The sequence below is a fragment of the Apteryx rowi genome, unplaced genomic scaffold (genome assembly GCF_003343035.1).
Source record: "Apteryx rowi isolate R43461 unplaced genomic scaffold, aptRow1 scaffold_1055, whole genome shotgun sequence".
NCBI lineage: Eukaryota > Metazoa > Chordata > Aves > Apterygiformes > Apterygidae > Apteryx > Apteryx rowi.
The window spans coordinates 112,594-132,378 of record NW_020447259.1 but is presented as its reverse complement, the minus strand read 5'-3'; the positions used below and the strand labels follow the sequence as shown (position 1 = coordinate 132,378).

The 19,785-nt window shown below is 44.1% G+C and overlaps 1 protein-coding gene across 1 annotated transcript in view; it reads right to left on the bottom strand.

Moving 5' to 3' along the window:
* Window positions 1-19,785, bottom strand: part of LOC112967714 (titin-like) — a gene marked incomplete at its 3' end in the record, with an annotated part of 112,945 nt that overhangs the window by 48,282 nt on the left and 44,878 nt on the right. Inside the window, exon 41 of the mRNA XM_026069155.1 lies at window positions 8,732-9,010. Coding sequence (XP_025924940.1) covers window positions 8,732-9,010 — 279 coding nt within the window. The remainder of the gene's footprint in view (window positions 1-8,731; window positions 9,011-19,785) is intronic.

Genomic DNA, 19,785 nt, shown 5'->3' with positions numbered 1-19,785 from the left:
CACAGGCTTCTACATTTTGCGCTGTCAGTTATTTCTTTTCCATCCTTAAACCATTTTGCAGTAATAGGGAGTGACCCAGAGACTTTGCACTCCATTCGGATAGAAGATCCCAGAACGGTATCCTTTTTGGTTAGCTTTTTGATAAACGAGGGAGGAATTGATTGATCTGCCCAACACAAAAAATGGCAAAAACAGACAGGTTATCTTCCTGCTTGTCTTTCACAAACACAGATTTTATCTCCTCCCTGCTAGACTGGCAAATTTGGCAAATGACAGTACAAACCTAGCACAGTCAGAACAGCTTCACAGGTGCTACTTCCAAAGTCATTTTCAACCTTAAAACCATATGTACCACTATCCTCCTTTGATACAGGTTCAATCCTGAAACTGGCCACATTGTTTTCAAAGCTCATCGTGTAGTATCTGCTGGGAAGGAGCTGTTTGCCATCTTTGTACCATCTTATTCGGAGTTCTGGTGTCCCCTCCACAGTGCACTCCAAAGTCACAGGATCTCTTTCAGTGACTTTAAGTGATTTAGCCTTTTCTATGATCCGTGCAGGCTCTGAGGTACAAAGTGTACAAAAATGGCAGTTAGCTACATAGAAGGGGCCTGACTTCCCAAGTAATCCTCCAGGATGAGCTCAAAGGGGCATACACACCTTGTACAAAAAGTAAAGCAAAGCACTTCTCAATTCCGGATTCATTCTTTGCCTGGCAGGTGTACCTCCCTCTGTGGCTGAGGTCAACATTGGTAAGTTGCAGTGTGGCCACACTGTTCTCAAAGGTAATATGATGGTACTTGTCTTCTTCCAGTATTTTCTCATCTTTTATCCATGACACAGATAGGGGCTGAGCGCCTGCTACGATGCACTGGAAGAATGCAGAGCCCTTCAAAATGCTAGTGACGTTCTCCAACTTCTTGACGAAGGATGGTGGTTCTGTGTTGTGAGGTTTTGTTAGTGGTTTGAAGGAGAAGCCATGGAAATGGAGAAGGGGAAAAAGAGATCATATAAGGTCATCCAAGTCACTACACTATAGCTAGGGGACTGAATATTTGGGGGTGTGCTTCCTAGGGGGCTGACCTTTCAAGCTGAGCCTTGTACTACAAGAACAGCTCCCTCCTTCATTTGATATAATGCATTGATATTCGCCAACATCCGAGATATCACAGTTAGTCACATTAAGAGTAAACACTGATTCTTTGGTGGAGATGGCATATTTCTTGCTGCTGAACATTTCCTTATTGTTCTTCAGCCATTTCACCTCAAATGGAGGAGTACCAGTCACCTCACACTCGAGTGTGGCCTCCATACCCTTCACCACCTCGGTGGGTCTCAACTCCCGAACAAATGTTGGAGGCTCTATAAAGAGAAATAGGGAGAGGGTGGAGAGTAGCCTGAGAGGATGAGGGGAGAAAAGGTCTCCCTGTTTCATCACGCCCACCATATGGCATTGCTCAATGAGGACAAAATGGTCACAACCAACCTTTCACTTTCAGCTCGACGCTGCAGCTCTCACTACCTGCGTCATTGTGGGCTTCACAGACATAAATCCCACTATCCAACACTCTGGCTTGAGTGACTTTCAAAGTGGCTAAACCATCTATGAAGGAGATGCTGTACTTAGCTCGGTCAGTCACTTCATTCCCATCCAGGTACCAGGTGACGTGGATCTCTGGTGTGCCTACTACCTGGCACTCGAAAGTGGTGGACTGTCCTTCACGCAAAGCTACTATGGGAGTCGGCATCTGAATAAACCTGGGGGGCTCTAGAAGATGGACAGAAAAGGTGAGGCTTTATAATACTCAAGGTAGTTTGGGGAAATACAGGGGTTTTCTCCCTTCTTCCCTCAAATTACAAGGAAAAATCAGAAGCAAAAAGATGAGAACATTGGGTTGCACACCTTTCACAAACAAAGCTGCTTTGCAAGTTGCTGTCCCCACATCATTGCTTATCTGACAAGTATAGTTCCCGGAATCAGAAGTCCTAGCTGAGAAGAGCTCCAGCACACTAGAAGTGTCATCTTTCCAGACAGAGCGATTGGCTCCGGAAAGGAGCTCTTGGCTGTCTTTAAACCACTTTATCTGTAGAGGAGTAGAGCCTTTCACCAGTGCTTTGAACTGAACCCTAGCATTGGGCACAGTCTCTTGGGACTGGGGTTTTTCCACAAAATATGGCGGTTCTATAACAGGTAAAAAAGAAGAAAGAGGATTACTCTGAGACAGGAGAATTCCAAAATTATGAATTAGAGGCCTAATACTAGAGAAAGAAGAAGGAGCTCAAACCTTTGACTGTTAAGAAACCACTGCATTGGTTGCTTCCTGCCTCATTTGTTGCTTCACAGATGTAAGAGCCACTGTCTGTGCCTTCCAGCTTATTGATTTCCAGGAAGGCAGTATTATCATGGAAAGAGTATTTGTGCTTATCACTTGCTGTTATCTCTTGGCCATCCTTGTACCACTGGATACTTATAGGATGTGAACCAGACACTATGCACTCTAAGTGGACGAAAGACCCTTTAATGCTGTCCATTTTCTTCAGTTTTTTAGTGAATTTAGGTGGTAAAATGAGATCTATCCAAGACAGAGTAAAAAGACAAAGTATTAAATTCAGCTACAGTTGTGGTAGGTCTCATCTCAGGAGAAGACAGTATCTCTGTAAAACCAATAATAAAAGAGAGCCCATACACACCTAAGACATTAATGCTGGCAGAACAGCTACTGCTCCCAACATCATTGTGAACCTCAAATATGTATTCCCCACTATCTTTCTTTTCTGTATGCAGCACCTTTAGGACTGAGACAGTATCCGTAATGCTGATCTTATATTTTGGGCCTAAAGTCAGTTCCTTGCCATCTTTGAACCACTTGGCTGTAATATTTTTAGTTCCTGAAAATTTACACTGCAAGGTTGCTGGGTCTCCCTCAGTTACATCTATTGACACAGCCTTGTCCATGATTGTAGCAGGCTCTGTTATGAAAAGGGAGACAGAGAAGTGTGTTAAGGGCATCTGTAAAAATCACAACTGTCTCAGATCACTGCAAACACTCAGAGGCTGGACCAACCTTTGACAGTCAACAGAGCAGAACACCTCTGAATTCCTGCCTCATTTTTAGCCTGGCAGAAATATTTCCCATCATGTTTCAGCTCAATAGACCTCACCAGAAGAGTGGCAACATTGTTCACAAAGGTCATTTTGATATTGTTATCTTCAATCACTTCATCGTTGTCTTTCAGCCAGGACACGGTGATGGGCAATGAGCCTTTAATGGCAGCCTGAAACACAACTGTGCCCCCTCGAAGGGAGCTAATATTTTCTATCTTCTTCAAAAACTGCGGGGGTTCTAGCAGGAAGAAAGAGGCTAAGTAAGTACAGGTCTGATACATTGCAGTGTGGCATGGAAACCACACTGGGATAAGAGTGTGCCAGTGTCATTCTGCAGCTTGCACTAACCTTTTAGTGTGACCTCCGAACTGCAGAGGCAGCTCCCAACATCATTTGTTATTCTACACTGATACTCGCCAACATCAGAAGCATCAAACCTGAAAATGTGGAGGCTAATGAAAGATTTCTCAATGCTTATTCTGTGCTTCTTACTGCTCCGCACGGGTTTATCATCCTTCATCCAAAATACTTCAAAGGGAGGTGTGCCAAGCACCTCGCACTCCAAAACCACATCGGAATCCTTTAAGACTTCCATAGATTGAAACTCCTTGCTAAAATAAGGTGACTCTACAGTGCAAAAGAAAAAACGCAGTTTGTATTAATCATGTTTTGGAAGCCTATAAAACTACACAGAGTTTAAAGAGACAAACTGGGTGGGCAGGTGGGTGTCACACACACCTTTGATTGTAACAACACTACTGCAAATATCTTTTCCAGCATCATTTCTGGCCTCACAAATATATTCTCCACTGTCTTCAGTCTCAGCCTCCATAAGGTGGAGTACTGCTGTGGATTTTGTAAAAGACATCCTGTGTTTGTTGCTCTCTTTTAGCTCCCTATTATCCTTGAACCATGCGATTTTAATCTCAGGGGTACCAGTGACTTTACAGGTCAGCTCAGCATATCCACCTTTCTTGACCAGATGGGTTGGCTCTAGCTTCTCCTTGAAGGCAGCAGGTTCTGTGGATTTAAGAAAAGTGTTCAAAATAAAGAAGGCATCAAAGAGTGCCACTGGGATCAGCCCAGCAGCTGAAAGAAGTTAAAAAGAGAGTGAGAATGCAAACCTTTTACAAACAAGTTTGCACTGCATGTTACTGAACCAGCTATATTGGAGACTTTGCAAGTGTATTTTCCTGAGTCTGTAGGTTTGACTGCATAAAGCTCCAGGTAGCTCGCTAATGCTTCTGTCATAATGTAGCAGGCTCCTCCTGTCACCAGCTCACTATCACCTTTATACCATTTCACTGTCAGTGGTGTTGTGCCTTTAAATGTGCCCTTGAAACGTACGGTTGATGCAGGCAGTACATCTTTGGATTCTGGTTCTACAATGAAGCTGGGTGGCTCTAGATTGCATTGAAGGGAAACAATTGTCAAGAGTAAGACACATGGCCTGCACTGTGGGGAAGAAAAGTATTATCATATGAAAAGAAAAAGTATGCAAGAAAGAAATGCAAAACAAATTGCCAAACCTTTTACGAACAAAGTGCTACTGCTGTCTTTGCTACCAGCAGAGTTTGTGGCTCTGCAAATGTAAACCCCAGCATCACTTGTGTCTAGATGTTTTATTTCCAAAGACGCAGACCCTTCTGCAAAGTGTACTGTGTACTTGGCACTTGTAGTGATCTCAGTATCCTGCTTAAACCAAGAGATGGTCATTGGAAGAGATCCAGAAATTTTGCAGTCTAGGCGGCATGAGGTGCTAATGACACTGTCAATATTCTTCAGTGGTTTAGTAAAGAAGGGAGGGAGAGTGCGATCTGTTGGGTGTGAAAAAAAAGAAAGAAAGGAACATGTGAGCAAAACAGAGGCGCAGTTCTGCTTCTAGGTCTCTCAGGCTCAGAGCAGAGGAGCAGGGCTCTTTGCAAAGAGTCAGTACCAACCTAGCACAGTAAAGCTGGTAGTACAAGAGCTGATCCCCACATCATTGGCTATCTCAAAGGTGTACTCGCCACTGTCCTGCATTTCGGCAGCATAAAACTTGAGCTGAGCAATGTTATTTTTAAAGCTGATCCTATATTTTTTGCTGGCAGGTAGTGGCCTTCCATCTTTGAACCATTTGGTTTTTAGCTCTGGAGTGCCCGTGACAGTGTACTCCAAAATGGCTGGATCCCCTGCTGTTACCTGAATCACTTCGGATTTGTCAATGATTTTGGCAGGTTCTACAAAAGAATTAAAGAACTGGTGTTAAGGACAAAAGAGAATTGCTCTTCTTCTCATGTAGGAGACATTGCAGGGGGTCAGAGGGCTCCTACACTGACCTTTAACTGTTAGTTCTCCAAAGCACGACTGACTCCCTGCATCATTTTCAGCCACACAGGAGTATTTGCCACCAGAGCTCAGCTGGACACCAGCAATTTGCAGTGTTGCTAGGCCATGTTCAAACATCACTCTCACTCTGTTATCATCTTGAACAATGTCTTTTCCCTTCATCCATATCACAGAAATAGGCTCTGACCCTTTCACCACAGCCTGTAATGTAACAGTATCCCCAGCCAGAGCCATCACATTTTCAATTTTCTTAACAAAAGATGGTGGTTCTAGTTCAAAGAAGAGAGACAAAAAGAAATACTCATCTGCTACTACATCGTTTCGCGAAACTTGCTGCTCAAGGATTGTTTTATAAGACAGTCTGTGCAGTACACGGCGCAATCTGGCCAAAGTACAGACATGGGGAAGGGCCACATTCCCCTGCTGTGAGATTAACACATGAACCTTTAAACCCCATGTCTGGGATGCACTAGGGTAGCTTTCAAATTCAGAGGTTTGATGGCAGATAGAGGTAAGATATACATAAAATTTTAAGAGAAGAAGACAACACTCTTCTCCTTCCCATCCTCCCCCAGCCAACCACAAATCCAAAGAAATGACATTTCAAGAAACAAGAGGTCCTCAGCAATCCCGGAAGTAAGTGGAAAGAATTTTGTCTCTCCCACTGACCTTTCAAGACGTATGTCGCACTGCATATGCACTTCCCAACTTCATTAGCTATCATACACTCGTATTCACCGACATCCGCACTATTAAAGGAGGACACCTCCAGAGAAATAACAGCCTTCTGAGAGGTCAACCTGTATTTTTTACTGCTGCGAATCTGTTTCTTGTCTTTGTACCAGCTAATCTCAAATGGTCCACTGCCAGCAACCTCACACTGAAGGACGGTGTTTGTTCCCTTCACTACCTCTGCTGGTTCGAGCGTTCGGATGAAAGAGGGAGGCTCTATAATAGCAGCAAGAAAGAATTAGTCACCCATGCCATAAAAAGGAAGGCTTTTCCCAGGAATTTGACTGGCAATGGCAGGAAGAACAGACCTTTGACAACTACTTCTGCGGTGCAGCTGTCACTCCCAACCTCATTTACAGCTTCACATGAGTAGCTCCCACTGTCATCAACTTTCATCTCAGAAATATCTAACACAGCCACAAAATTGACAAAGGACATCCTCTGGGTGTTGCTTTCATGGATTTCCTTATTGTTCTTGAACCAAGTAATCTGGATTTCAGGAGACCCTTTGACTTTGCACTGAAGCCGTGCAGAGTCACCTGGGGTCAGTAAATAAGATGGATCAACCTTCTTCACAAATGATGGTGGTTCTAAAAAAGGGACAGAAAAGAAAAGAAAAGAAAAGAAAAGAAAAGAAAAGAAAAGAAAAGAGCCTGAAATATGAAGCTTGGTTACTAGCAGAGGAACAAAACATGACTTTAGAAAAGATCAGCATAATCTTTGCTGAGCCGCAGTTCTCACAGTCTCTCCAGCCCTCTCCCTCCATCTCTCCCCCACATGCAGGAGCAACCCTTCGATCTGGTTGGCGAAATATATACTGAAGTGTTTGTGCACAGTGCATTCCACAGTGCACTGGAAGGCAAGGCGGAAATGAGCAAGAGGTGAATAGACCTGATGGAAGGTCTGAGAAGAGTTCACAGAATGATTTCAGCCTGGGGAAACCTTTTACCTGCAAAAGAAGAAGTGGGGAACCCAAGAAGAGCAAAGGCAAAGGGGGTCTAGGACTGTCTTACCTCTGACTGTGACGCTGGCAGAAGAGGAGCTGCTTCCCGCCTCATTTGAGGCAGTGCATACATAATGGCCCGAATCTTTGAGCTTAGCCAGAGGAATCTCAAGTGAGGCTATTTTGTCTTCAAAGTAAATCTTATAATCTTTGCCCGGAGGGATTTTGTTTCCATCCTTTGTCCATCCTACAGTTACTTTCCTGTCTTCATCTACCTGACATTCAAGACGTATTTTTTTATTGACTGCTGACTGTACAGACTGCAAAACTTTAATAAAGCGAGGCTTGTCTATAATGACCATTTCAGCCTGGCAGACGTCAGCCCCAAACTTGTTGGAAGCTTTGCAAGTGTAAACCCCTCTGTCACTGGTGGTGAGAGGGGAAATTTCTAACACATGCTTATTTTCCACTTTGGAGATCTTGTGGTGGTCCGAAGGTGAAATGGTCGTGCCATCTTTCTGCCAGGCGATGTCGATGACTGGGGTGCCCGAAACAATACACATGAACCTGGCACTTTTGCCCACAAAAGTAGTGATTGATTCAGGTCTGGTGAGAAACGTTGGTGGAAATGCTTCTGCAAAACAAAGGCGTTCAATGTTATCTAGAGGTGAGGACCAGCACTTATGTTGTCTTTCCACATTTGCCAGGAAGAGAGAGCAGGAGGACTTGGTTTGCCATTAGACAGCAAAAGAGGCCAACAGTGAAGGAGATAAGAGGTATTAAAGATAATAAATGTTGGCTTTTGGTTTTACACTTCTTGGGTCTGCCTATTGCTTGAGAGATTGAAGGTATTTTGACTCTCTGGAGCGATGTACAAACCCAAGGAAATAAGCAGAAAGCCAGAGCTTCCTCCCACAAGACTGAGAAATTTGCACACCATTCCCCCAAGACTGTCAAGTTTGTACACTATCAGCAGTCTGTGCATCTTTCTTTAGTTTGGCACTTAGCAAAGACTGCATAAAAGATCCTCACGCAAAAATAAAAGTTGAAGTAAGAAAAATTGCCATACACTGAATGCCCATAAGATGTTTTAAAAAAAAAAAGTAAATTGCATGGYTCTCAATAGATTGAAAACCCTTTCTAAACTGAGAAACACCTTTGAACCCTCTTTTGTTTGTTTAAGATGATCTGTTCCCCCCCCACACACACACTGTTCCCATCTGGCCATGACACACAGATGTTCAAGTAAGCAGAACCTGTCTTGCAAGTATAGCTGCAGGATAAATGTAAGGTGCTAGGATAATCACACAATGATTATTACACTAAAGAAATCAGATTTAAGAGCTTATTGTCTGAAGGTTAAATAAACCTTCTTCAAGGATGTATTCACAAAGCAGTCTCATTCTGTTGAAGATCTGGTTCCTCCCGTTCTCTCTTTTGCCCTTCTTACTTCCCTCCGGAAACTTTTCATGCTGATTTCCCTTTCTGAGTACAGAAAGCACCTAAAAGCAGTATTCTCAAAATCAAGAGCCCTGCTAAGTAAGAGCCCTGGTAAGTAAATCGGTGAAAGCAGTACAATATATCGGGACATTTTATAGAAAAGGAAAAGGGCTTAGGACTTACCAGTTACTGTTAAAATGGCTGTAGAGCTTACACTGCCATATTGGTTGGAAGCCTTACAGCTATACTCTCCGCAGTCAACAACCTGAGGCCTTGGGATCTCCAGTGTAGAGAGGTAGTTGGAGGTGCGAATGGAATATTTGTCCCCATCATATATCTCTCGGCCAGCTTTGTACCACTGAAACCTGACATTGGGAGCAGTCTCTACCTCACAGGTGAACTTGGCCACGTGGTTTACTGCCACCTCCAGGGATTCAAGCCGTCTTCTGAGGATTGGTGCAACTGAAATCAGAAGCACAGAGTGACTCAAAGCCCTGCCTGCTGGCATTCTGGAAAGTAATAGTTAGTGAAGTCACTGACTGAAAAAAGGTGGGTGATTTACTAGCAATCCACAGAAAGTGACTGTAAAAGAAAAAAATTACTGCAAGAAATGAAAGCAGCACTAGCCTCAGTGGACAGAGAGTGTTGTGGCACATAATGGCATGAGGAAACAAAGTGGTGATCCTGGAAAACTGGAAAAATGCAAAACAGCAAGGTGCAATAACAATGTGCAGAAACGATGTGATACAGACATATACCACTTTACCTTGGAGCAGTGAGAAATGATAGTGTGGATGAGAAATCACGCTAAAACTGTGCAATGACTCTAAAGACTCGGTGCAGTGAGAAAAGTGGGAAAAACATGTCCCCTTCACAGGTGGCTATATGCAGGAGCAGTTGGCACTGAGGTACATGCTGTCCTGACCTTGCTTTTGTGATAAGAACATGAAGCAACTAAGTGCATCACCAGGGACTGTGAGTGAGGGAAGACTTTAAAACATGGCAAAAGGAGACTATAAGTCCAGAAAGAGGACCACCCGATTAGTGTTGTGATGACAGTAATATCATATCTGTATCCACAGATGCAGTTACATAGGGTCCAGTTTCATTAGTAGGGCAGTGTATTGGAAAGGCAGTATTTTATCCCCATAATCCAACCTCTTTTAACAACTGTGAGTTTTGCTGCTGTTGCTGTTTTTCCACCTTGATTCAGCGCCTCACAGGCATACTCTCCTTGGTGTGTCTCCTTGCACACTTGGCTGATTACTAGTGTGTATGTGTCTTGATCTTGCAAACACTTGAATTTGTGGCCTGAAGACACCAGTTTACCCTCAAAGTACCAATTCACCTCTCTGGCATTTGTTATCACAGACACCAGACTGACACTCTCCCCTTCCTCCACAACAGTGTCGACCAGCTTGCTGCATATGATGGGATAACTCTCTCTGCCCAGCTCATTCTCTAGCTTCCCATCGCTAGTTTCCAGACCCTCTCGGCCCTCTTCCTCACGTATTTCCTCCCTTTTCTCCTTTCTTTTCAGTAGTTCTGCAGATTTCTCAGCTGGAACACTTGCAGCGTCTACATCAGCAGTGGCTGTGGCTGCCCCCACATCCTTGATTTGACCTTGCCCCATCAGAACACTGATGGGTTTTGCAGGCAAAGGCTGCTCCAGGGGTATTTCTGCCTCCATGGTCTTCTCAGCCTGCTGGGGCTCCAGCTTGGAGTGATCTCTCCATGTGGTTTCATCGCAGAATTTTCCAAGAAGAAGTGGACTGGACTGGGCTGGCAAAGCTTTGTATTTCTCATTTGTCAAGAGGTGTTTTTCTTCATACATAAGAGAATAGAAAGCCTCCTTCAGCTCTGTTTTCTGCTCAGCTGTCTGAATGTTGACTTCTCCCAGGGAGATGGAGATTTCTGTGGGAGTGGGCCCACCTGTGGTCACAGTGTAGGTGCACAGGTTGTATTTATGTTCCCTGGTGATTTTTATTGTCTGTACTTCAATGCTTTCTTTATCAGCCAACCATTCTGAAAACAAGAGGTTTTGCTCACTTACCACTGCAGCTTTCAGGGCATCTCTAATTTGAGATTTTATGTCTAAGGTGCAGCTCTTGGGAACTTGAGCAGTGAGCTGTTTCTCTTTGGTAAGAACTTGGCTTGCCTGGAGTTGGTGGACATGCATTGTTTCATGGGGTTGTGTCCTTGCCCTTGGACTCTGCTTAGATGGGCTGGCTAGATCAATGGCATGCTCCTCCTCCAGGGGCTGGTTTTCTTCTATCAGCAAGGGAAGTCTCAAAGCCTGTCCTTCATGGATTCTTGCAGCAAAATCTTCCTCTGCTTCTTCCAGGGAAGAAATGCTCTCCAGGCGAACAACTYGGTCCACAGTGCAGGCCAACTTGGAGGGAAATTTGGGTTCAGCCTTCAGCTCACCTTGCATTGCCTGGAAGCCCTCTATGAGCTGGGTGTGGCCACCATCTATGGCACAGCTCTCAGTGGTGGTTGGCACCTGTAGGAGGGCTTGGGAAGCCTCTGTTTTTGGAGCAGTCATCTGCTCTGCTGCATCAGGGATGACGTGCTCTTTGGGCAAGAGCATCTGTGCAGCCACAGTCCCAAGGCAGCCCAACAGTCGTGCCTCGGTCACTGCTCTGGGCACCACACCTTGGGGACAAGCAGGTAGGGTTTCCAGTAGCTCTGCCAATAGTCTGTTGCTCTCTTGTGTTGTTGCCACCTGGGCAAGCATCTCTTCAACACTCTGCACAGCCAGACAGGCTGGTGGCAGGGCAGGCAGGATGTCCTCCTTGGGCAGCACATGCTCTGCCCGGCTTGTCTGAAGCTGGAGGAGAGTCAGGGGCTCCTGTACGGCCTCAAGGCTGAGTGATCCTTCCATGGCAGGAAGCTCAACAGCTTCCTTGTAGGAGAGGGGGCTTTGGTCCTCCACCACCTCCGAGTGCTGCAAGGCTGGGCTTTGCCTGCACACAGCATGATCCTCCGGCAGCACCAGGAGTTCAGCAGAACACACTGCCTCACCCAGGGCGCTGAGCACCCTACACGTGTAGATCCCACCATCTTCTTCCATGCACTCCTGCACTGTCAGGGAGCCTGAGCCATCAGGGCGGTGAACAACAGAATGACGTGCATCAGAGAAAAGCCGCTCACTCCCCTTGAACCACTGCACGTCGGGGTATGGCTCTCCAGCCACAGTGTACTCAAAGACAGCGGTGAGGCCCAGTGCACACTGCACACTGTTCGGTGTCTTGGCAAAGCGAGGGGCCCCTGGTATCTGGTGCCGCACGCAGAGGTGGGCGCTGCATGCTGTCTCACCATGCACATTGCTGGCCACGCACGTGTACTCACCCTCATCCTGCACACCAGCATATGGGAGGATGAGACTGTGGTTGTTGCCAGCAAACACTAACTTACAGTTCATGGAGGGGGTTAGCTTCACACCATTGAAAAACCACTGGATTTTGGGTGTGGGGCTGCCAGCAACAGTAACAGAAAGCCTAGCTACATCTCCCTGCCAGATTTCAACATTCGAGACCTGTTTGAGGAAAACAGGGACACTGCCTCTCTCCTCCATTTTCATCTTTGTTTTGCTGGAATAAACTGTTTTTTCAGGCTCAAATTCAAGTGTTTTATCTCTATCAGGCAATTGAAGGCCGCTGCTGTAACCTTCTCTTCTTCCTTCCTCAGCAGACAAAATAAGAGTACTAGAGATGTCTGTATGGAAAAAAAATTGTTTAATTTTACTAAAATATTTAAGTGAACACTTGCAGATAGTAATAAGCAGTGAATAGCAATACATGGCTCTGTTCATTTAACTATTTTTGTATATCTGAGGGCATTCTCAAAACTGTACAGAAATTAGCAATGAACATGAGACCCCTTTGCATTAATTACACACTTCTAAGCAGAGAGACATGCTGTGCTGTCAGATTACCAGAGAACGCCCCATCTGGATCAACATGGGAGTCTCTTTAAACCTGGCAGCATGGTATGGGTCAGACATACCCCCTAGAGTATCCAACCTAAAGTGTAAGTAACAATCTAGCAACATTGGTGCATTTCACAAATATAACTAAAGTGGTAGGTGTCATACATATTTACAAGCACAATAATACAAACAAGGACAGCAGAGCAGTGCTAAGGCCCTGGTTTAATCCACAACACCACAAAAAAACAGAATGCCAGAATTAGGGATGGAAAAATAAGACAAGCTTGTGGGCACACTAGTTTTTCATCTGGTGTGGTTAGTTCATCTCTTTCAACTCAATTATTTGTCTAATATAAGATGTCACCTCTCCTTACCAGCTTTGCCCTGCTTTTGTCACTAGACCTTTGTGGTTAAAACACCATTATTACTAATATCATGAATTTACACTCTTGCTTTAATGTCATTAGTTTAACTTGCACCTTTAAACCCCTCCCTGAAATAATGCTGCATATTAAAACTCCTGCAATAACAGAGAAAAAGAAGACAGAGAACATTTAGGTTTTTCTTTTCCTTGCCTTTGTGGACTTAGACCTTTTTGTGTGTGTTGGACCACTTTGCTCTAATGGTGGTTTAAAAATGAGAAGAAGACATCAAGGGAAGTGCATGTTGTTCTCTGCAGACCCTTGACACTAGAAACATCAGTGAATTCTGTGATTTCCAGGAACAGAACAAAACATCCAGGAAAAGTACAATGCAAAGATAACATTTAGAAAGCAAATCCTGCTGTCCTCACTGAGCCAAGTTTGTTCAGCTAAGCCCCACAGTATTACAGTATTTGCCACTGGGAGAACATGGGTGTTGTTTAAAAAAAAAAAAGAAAAAGAACAGTGAGTGAATAAATGTTTCCAAGCACTCTAACGATGAACCTTGATATGTTCTCAACTACAGTGTCTTAAAGATCCAGAATATTTGAAATGATAATTTTTGCTGCACTCCAAGAACAAATACAGGAAAGAGCAAAAAATATCATCCCCAATTCTTTCTCATTGGCTTTAGCAGTTACTAACTTTCCCCCAAAATATCTTAACATACATGAGATAGCACAGTGCATACAGTGACAACTACCTGCAGAGAGGAGCTTAGGTGAAAAAGCATTACACTAGCTCTTTACTATTATCTACCAGCCTTGCTAAAGCCAGTATGGCAGCTTCCACAGAAATACTAGTACTAATGAATGTGAGGACAGGGAGCAGAATAGGGTAGAACTGGGAAGAAAGTATAAAAATTGCAGAATGGAATCTTTGTTAATGCATATGCAAAGGCTTTACACAAAGGAATATGGCAAAAATTAAAGTATTTTGGGTGTTCTTSCATATTTATGACAGAAAAACTACACAGATGCTTCTCCATACTTTAGCTACATCTGTGAAAAGAATAAAGTACAAGAAGCGGCGGACTTATACAGTTAACATATTTATTTCACAAATTGATCATACTTGTTAACATTCAATATACATTGATGACAAACTGACATCATTCATTCTGTTTTTAAGATATCTGGTTTGTAAAAATGAAGAAGACGTTAAACCCGACAATGAAATAATGAATTTTGTAATTCTTATGAAAGCACAAAATTTTGAAGAGAGATGGTCAAACATGTCTCTAAGATATACTAATTGCCCCAGAGTAAGTTTATTCAAAACCAGAATTATTCCAGATTTATATCAGTGTAGCTTAAGTCAGACTTTGGCTCTTCATACACCGATTGCAATGCTTCTGGCCAGTGTATGAAACCGACATTTAAAACAAGGCTTTTAAATGTATGTAAACCACAAACATTTAAAATAGAGATATGGATGCCTGGCCATGTATTTCAGATGTGAACGTGAATTTGGACCTGTTTGGATCTAAGGTTTTGGAGTAGGCCTCTTTCTACTAAAAATGTCTGTTGGTTTACATGAAAATTAAACAAACTATAATTGCTTAGGACCTGACCAAAGGCACTCTGACCTCATTGGATTTGGACCAAAAAGAACTTTCTTGTCACAGCTGATGTATAACAAAACAATTCATGTCAACTTCCCTGGGGACCTCTGCTGCCCAGTTAGTGCTACACATCTGCACAAGGAATGGATAAGGACACGTTATGAAACAACTCTTACCCAGGACAATGTTGGATCAGACACTCTCACTTCTCTTTCCTACCACCATTATCTATGAGAAATTGCAATTATCTCTGCCTATTAATCAGATAAAAATTGATAGTATTTATTAGGGGGTCATGAATGGGAAGAAACTAAAGTAAGTGACACACTGACAGTAGTTTAACCATTCAGGTCATTTTCCCATGTGCTGGGTCATTAGAACTTGCCACTTCTGCAGTTTAAGGGTAAATTGGGCGGCACAATTGGACAAAGCGAGTCTTTTGATCAAAACTGGCTATCCCAAATAAGTGATGGGATAGTCTTGAAAGATAACTGAGTCTTTGAGGCACACTAACCTTCGTGTGAGGACACATCAAACTCAGAAATAAGAACATGCATTAAGATAACTGGATCTACTACAGGAATAGTTCTCATATTTAAAATCACCATGCTCCTTAAAGCAGTTTGAAAGGCAACTGACAGCAATTTATAAATAATCTGAATCTCATGTAACAAGTAATCAGAGCAAATATCATTTTTGTGTAAAGCAACAGTTCAGGGCATTGAATTTAGCATTCCACCTTGATATACAGGTTACTGGAAAGCTGGCATTAGAGATAAAATAATTAATAACTTTTATATTTTAAAAATATTTGTTTAATCAATTTATCAATGTCCATGTAATTTGGATTAATTTAATTCTGATTTAATTATTTCAACTACTTGGTTTAAGTACAAAAATATATACTCCCATTGAGAACATTAATGTAAAAATCTTTTCTGCTGAGAAAATGCCACAGATAATATTTGAATGTATTCTATTTCTGGTCATCCTGACACATAGAACACTTAACTGTTACTAATAAACAAAAAGAAAAAAGGAATCTCTAGAGATTTAGTTCTTATGTTAAACAAGAATACTGCATAAAAATCTCTTGCTTTCTTACTACTATGCAATTTTTATGAAAGACACTGGAATACAGGGACAACCAAGATTATTTTAATGAATTTACAGTTACATCATTGATTTATTATGCTCCCTCTCCTTTAGCTTTTAAAGATACAGTACAAAATATGTTTGCATGTTTATTACTTGGTAATAGAGAAAAAAAATCCTGACCAGTCTCTACTAAAGCAAAACTTTTATTCTCATCCCATTGCATTGCTTTTCTTTGCAACAACATTATTCCACTGACTTAAAAAAAAGTCATTGGATTCCATGAGTTAGTAGAACGAGGCCCATAGATTTAAGAGCTTTGCAGTGATAGAAACTGTAAATGTTTACAGGATTTGAATCAGAGATACTCACATTTTCTGACACAACATTGTGTGAAGGGGGAATACCAATTTTAGGAGTTCTTTCATGGAACGATATCCAAACTAAATAGCAAGTGTAAATTAGTATTCCACACCTTTAAGTTACAAGAAAAAGGTGGTTTCTATATTTCCAGGTGACTTCTAGACTACCTAAAACCTACAGTAATTGCACTGTTACAGAAACACAGGAATATGTACAATATATGAAATGAATGATTCCTACATAAATGAGTGTCAATTAAAATATCTTTACAAGAATGAGTAAGGAGTTTGGGAGGAGCCTGAAATATACCTTGGCACAGAAACTGTGCACAAGACCTATGCACAGCTTAAATCTCACTTAAACTCCCCAAGGAAGGCAAGTTTAAGTGAGACAGAAATACGCCGACAGGGAGTGAATTTCACCCCTAAAGAGACCATAAACAATGCCCCTAAAACAAGTGCTACATTTTTACTCACAGTGAACAACAACACAAACATGTTGAGTGTTTCGAAAGAGACTCTGAAATCAGGTGTAGAAATCTAGTATAAAGTTAACACAGCACAAGTTTCAGCAGATCCTGCCCTGTTAGTAGCTATACATTTGTATTCCCCACTATCATTTTGAGTCAAGTTTTCAATAGTAAGGCTATGACAACCTCCCTGCTCTTCCTGCACACAGAACCTGTTCCCTTCCAACAACACCCCATCCTTGTGCCAACTGACACTTGGGTGGGGGGAACCAGTCACAAGACACTGGAAACACACTGAGGCACCTACAAACGTGCTGTAGTCAGAAATGAGTCTGAGAAATCTGGGAGGAGCTTCTGTGACCTGGAACTCAAAGCAACAGCTCTCCGAGTCCTCTGCCCTAAACTCAACCCGTTCCTCCTGGGATGGCTCTGCAAACACATCAAAATTAATATTGACACACTGCTCCCCTTCCACTTCCTGCTCTTGTTCAGTCACTGCCACCACCTGGACTGCTCCCTGCAAGTCATCAGTGTGTGGCTCAAACTCAAACTCCAGCTTTATTTCTGCCTGGTCGCCTGGGGTCACAKTGTTTCTTAAAAGCAAGTCACATTTCTGGGGACTGTCTGGAGCATTGTCTGTGGTTGTCTCACTGCTCACCTTAGTGCTTGCTCCCTGTGGAGCTGTGACTACGAGGGACCCTTTGCACATTGCTTCTCCCAGCCTATTGATTGCCCGACACTGATACCTGTCACCATCAGAAGGACCTACATTTTGGACCTTCAAACTATGAAGACCCTCCCTCTGACTCACAACATACTTCCCCACCTCAGGGGTCACGCAGATGTCACCTCTGAACCACTGCACTACTGGGACAGGGGTACCTGTCACCGCACATTCAAACTCCACCTCTGAGCCTTCTGTGGCCTCCACATCTGTAATGGGCACAGCAAAACGGGGTGGCATTTCAGTCACTTGGAAATCAATTTTCACATCCTCACTCTCCTCTGTGGCCAAGCCCGCAGCTTGCTCCAACAGTGCAAGTGGAAGGACATCCAGGGAAACCACCATGCTCTTCTTATCTAGGCTGAATGTGGGGTTAGTTACAATTTTGACCTGCTTCTCAAACTCTTTCACCTCATTTTCATCCAGTTCCACTTCCAATAGGATTTCCTGTGGTGAGGGTGACCGAGAGGAAGTGCTTTGCTCCAGGTCAAAGTGTATAACATGCTGGTGGGTGACGGGGGGTGGCAGTGCCAGTGACCGCCCATCTTCCGACAAAACTTCCACTTGGGCAACACTTTTAGCTTCCCCAACAATGTTCACTGCATGGCACAGATAGTCCCCTCCATCAGCTCTCTGGATGTTAGTGATCTCCAGCACACACCTGTCTCCATCCTTCTCTATCCACACTCTCTCATCCAGCTCCAGCAGAGATTTATTGTGATACCACTTCACCTCCGGCTTGGGCACACCCACCACCTCAGCCACAAAGTTCAGCGTGCTGCCTTCATACAGCCTCCTCCTGCTCAATGTCTTGAGGAATGCAGGTGGCATTTCATTTTCTAATGGTTCCAGGGCTTCACAGGGGGTCCTAAACACCTCGGCCTGTGGCTGGTCTGGAGGCTGCCGTTTCTCCTCACAATGAGGGAGTGCAGCCARGGCATCCACATACTCCCCAGTTGGTGTCCTGTAGCGCTCAGGTGGCGTGCTGTCCCCTGAGGGGGACTGGGTCCCCTCAGAGGGTGAGGAGTAGTGGTCTGGTGGTGTTTTGTACTCTGAACCCTCAAAGGGTACAGAGTAGCACTTGGGCGGCATGCTGTATCCTGAGCCCTCAGATGGCGTGGAGTAGTGCTTGGGCGGTATGCTGTACTCTGAGCCCTCAGATGGCGTGGAGTACCGCTCGGGTGGCGTGCTGTACCCTGAGCCCTCAGATGGAGTGGAGTAGCGCTCAGGTGTGCTGAGTGGTGTGTGGTAGGATGCCGATGAAGCAGTCTCAAAGATTTCCACTGAAGAGGGAGGTGTGTAGAAGTGGTCCGAATCAGGTGACTCCTCTCCGCACCCACTCTCCAGCTCTATAGACATTTCTGACTCAGGAGAGAAGGGTCGAGCCAGCTCTTGCTGGTTGTTGTAATAGTCATAAACCATGCTGAAGGTAACCTCCTCCACTTCCATGGAAGTGATGATCTCTCGCTGCCCCTTCTGAGATGCCTCTTTGACACCTGGAGTTTCCTGTTGACCTGTTGACCTTAAATACTTGGCTAGGGAGAAGTCAAGCTCTGGCTCTGAGGCTTGAACAGTGCTGGGCTCTGGACCTGCAGAAACTTCTTCCCATGGTCCTTCAACATCCAGGGTGCTCTCAGCAGCTTCCTCAGTGGGAGTCCTCTTCTTGCCCCCAGACTCCTTCCCTTCTTCCTTCTGTGCCACAGGATCATCACTTACTAAACCAAGCAGGAGTTGCCTAAACGAAAAGCTCTTGTCTGTGTTTGGTTCCTGCTGGGTGTCCCTGAGCACCCCATCAGGGTAACCTGTGATCTCCTCAAAGGTGGAGCCACTCATTCCTTTCTCAAAGAACTTTTCTGTTTCAGGACCTTCCTCTTCCTCTGCCTGATGCCCAGCCTGGAGTTTTTTTTCACATGCAGCTTTTTTCAAGTCGATGATAAAGCTGCCACTCTGAGAGTCTGCCAGCTCCAGGCCCTCCTCACCCTCCCACACCTGTGTTTCTTGCATTAACCTTTGGATATCTGCTGTGGACTCCGCCAGAAAACTATGAATTTGTCTCTCAAGTGATTCCGCCTTGCAGACACTTGTCTCTGGCTCATAAATTCCTACTGCAGATGGCCTCTCTTCAGCAGATAGCATGATGCTGGTGAGGTCCCCATTCGGGATTTGTGAATCAACCCTTCCGATTTCTGTTGGCTGTGCCTCTTCCGGGGCACTAGCCCCCTCCAGCTGCACCCTGTAGCTCTGACGCAGCTCCTCACTCAGTGACATTTCTTCCACAAGGATGTCATGTTTGTGCACAGGAGAGATGAACCCCGTCATTCTCTTCTCCATGCTCTCCAGAGCTGTGGGGGTTTGTGCCGGTGCTATGCCCACATTCTCTTCAGCTGGGAGAGGCTCTACAAATTTCCTCAGATCAAATATGATATTGGCCACATCAGTCTTGGATGGCAGCAGCTGCTCTTTGAAATGCACCTTTTCTGGGTGAACCTGAATTTCCTCAGGAAAATCCTCACCTGTGTTTTCTATGCCAGGAGGAGTAAGGGTTAGATCCAATGAAGAGCTGCCTGTATCAGGCTCTGTTTCTTGCAGCTTTTGTTCAGCATTGTGTATTTCCCAGTGTCCAGCATCCCCAAGATCTGGCATTTTATGCAGAGAATCATCAGCCTCAA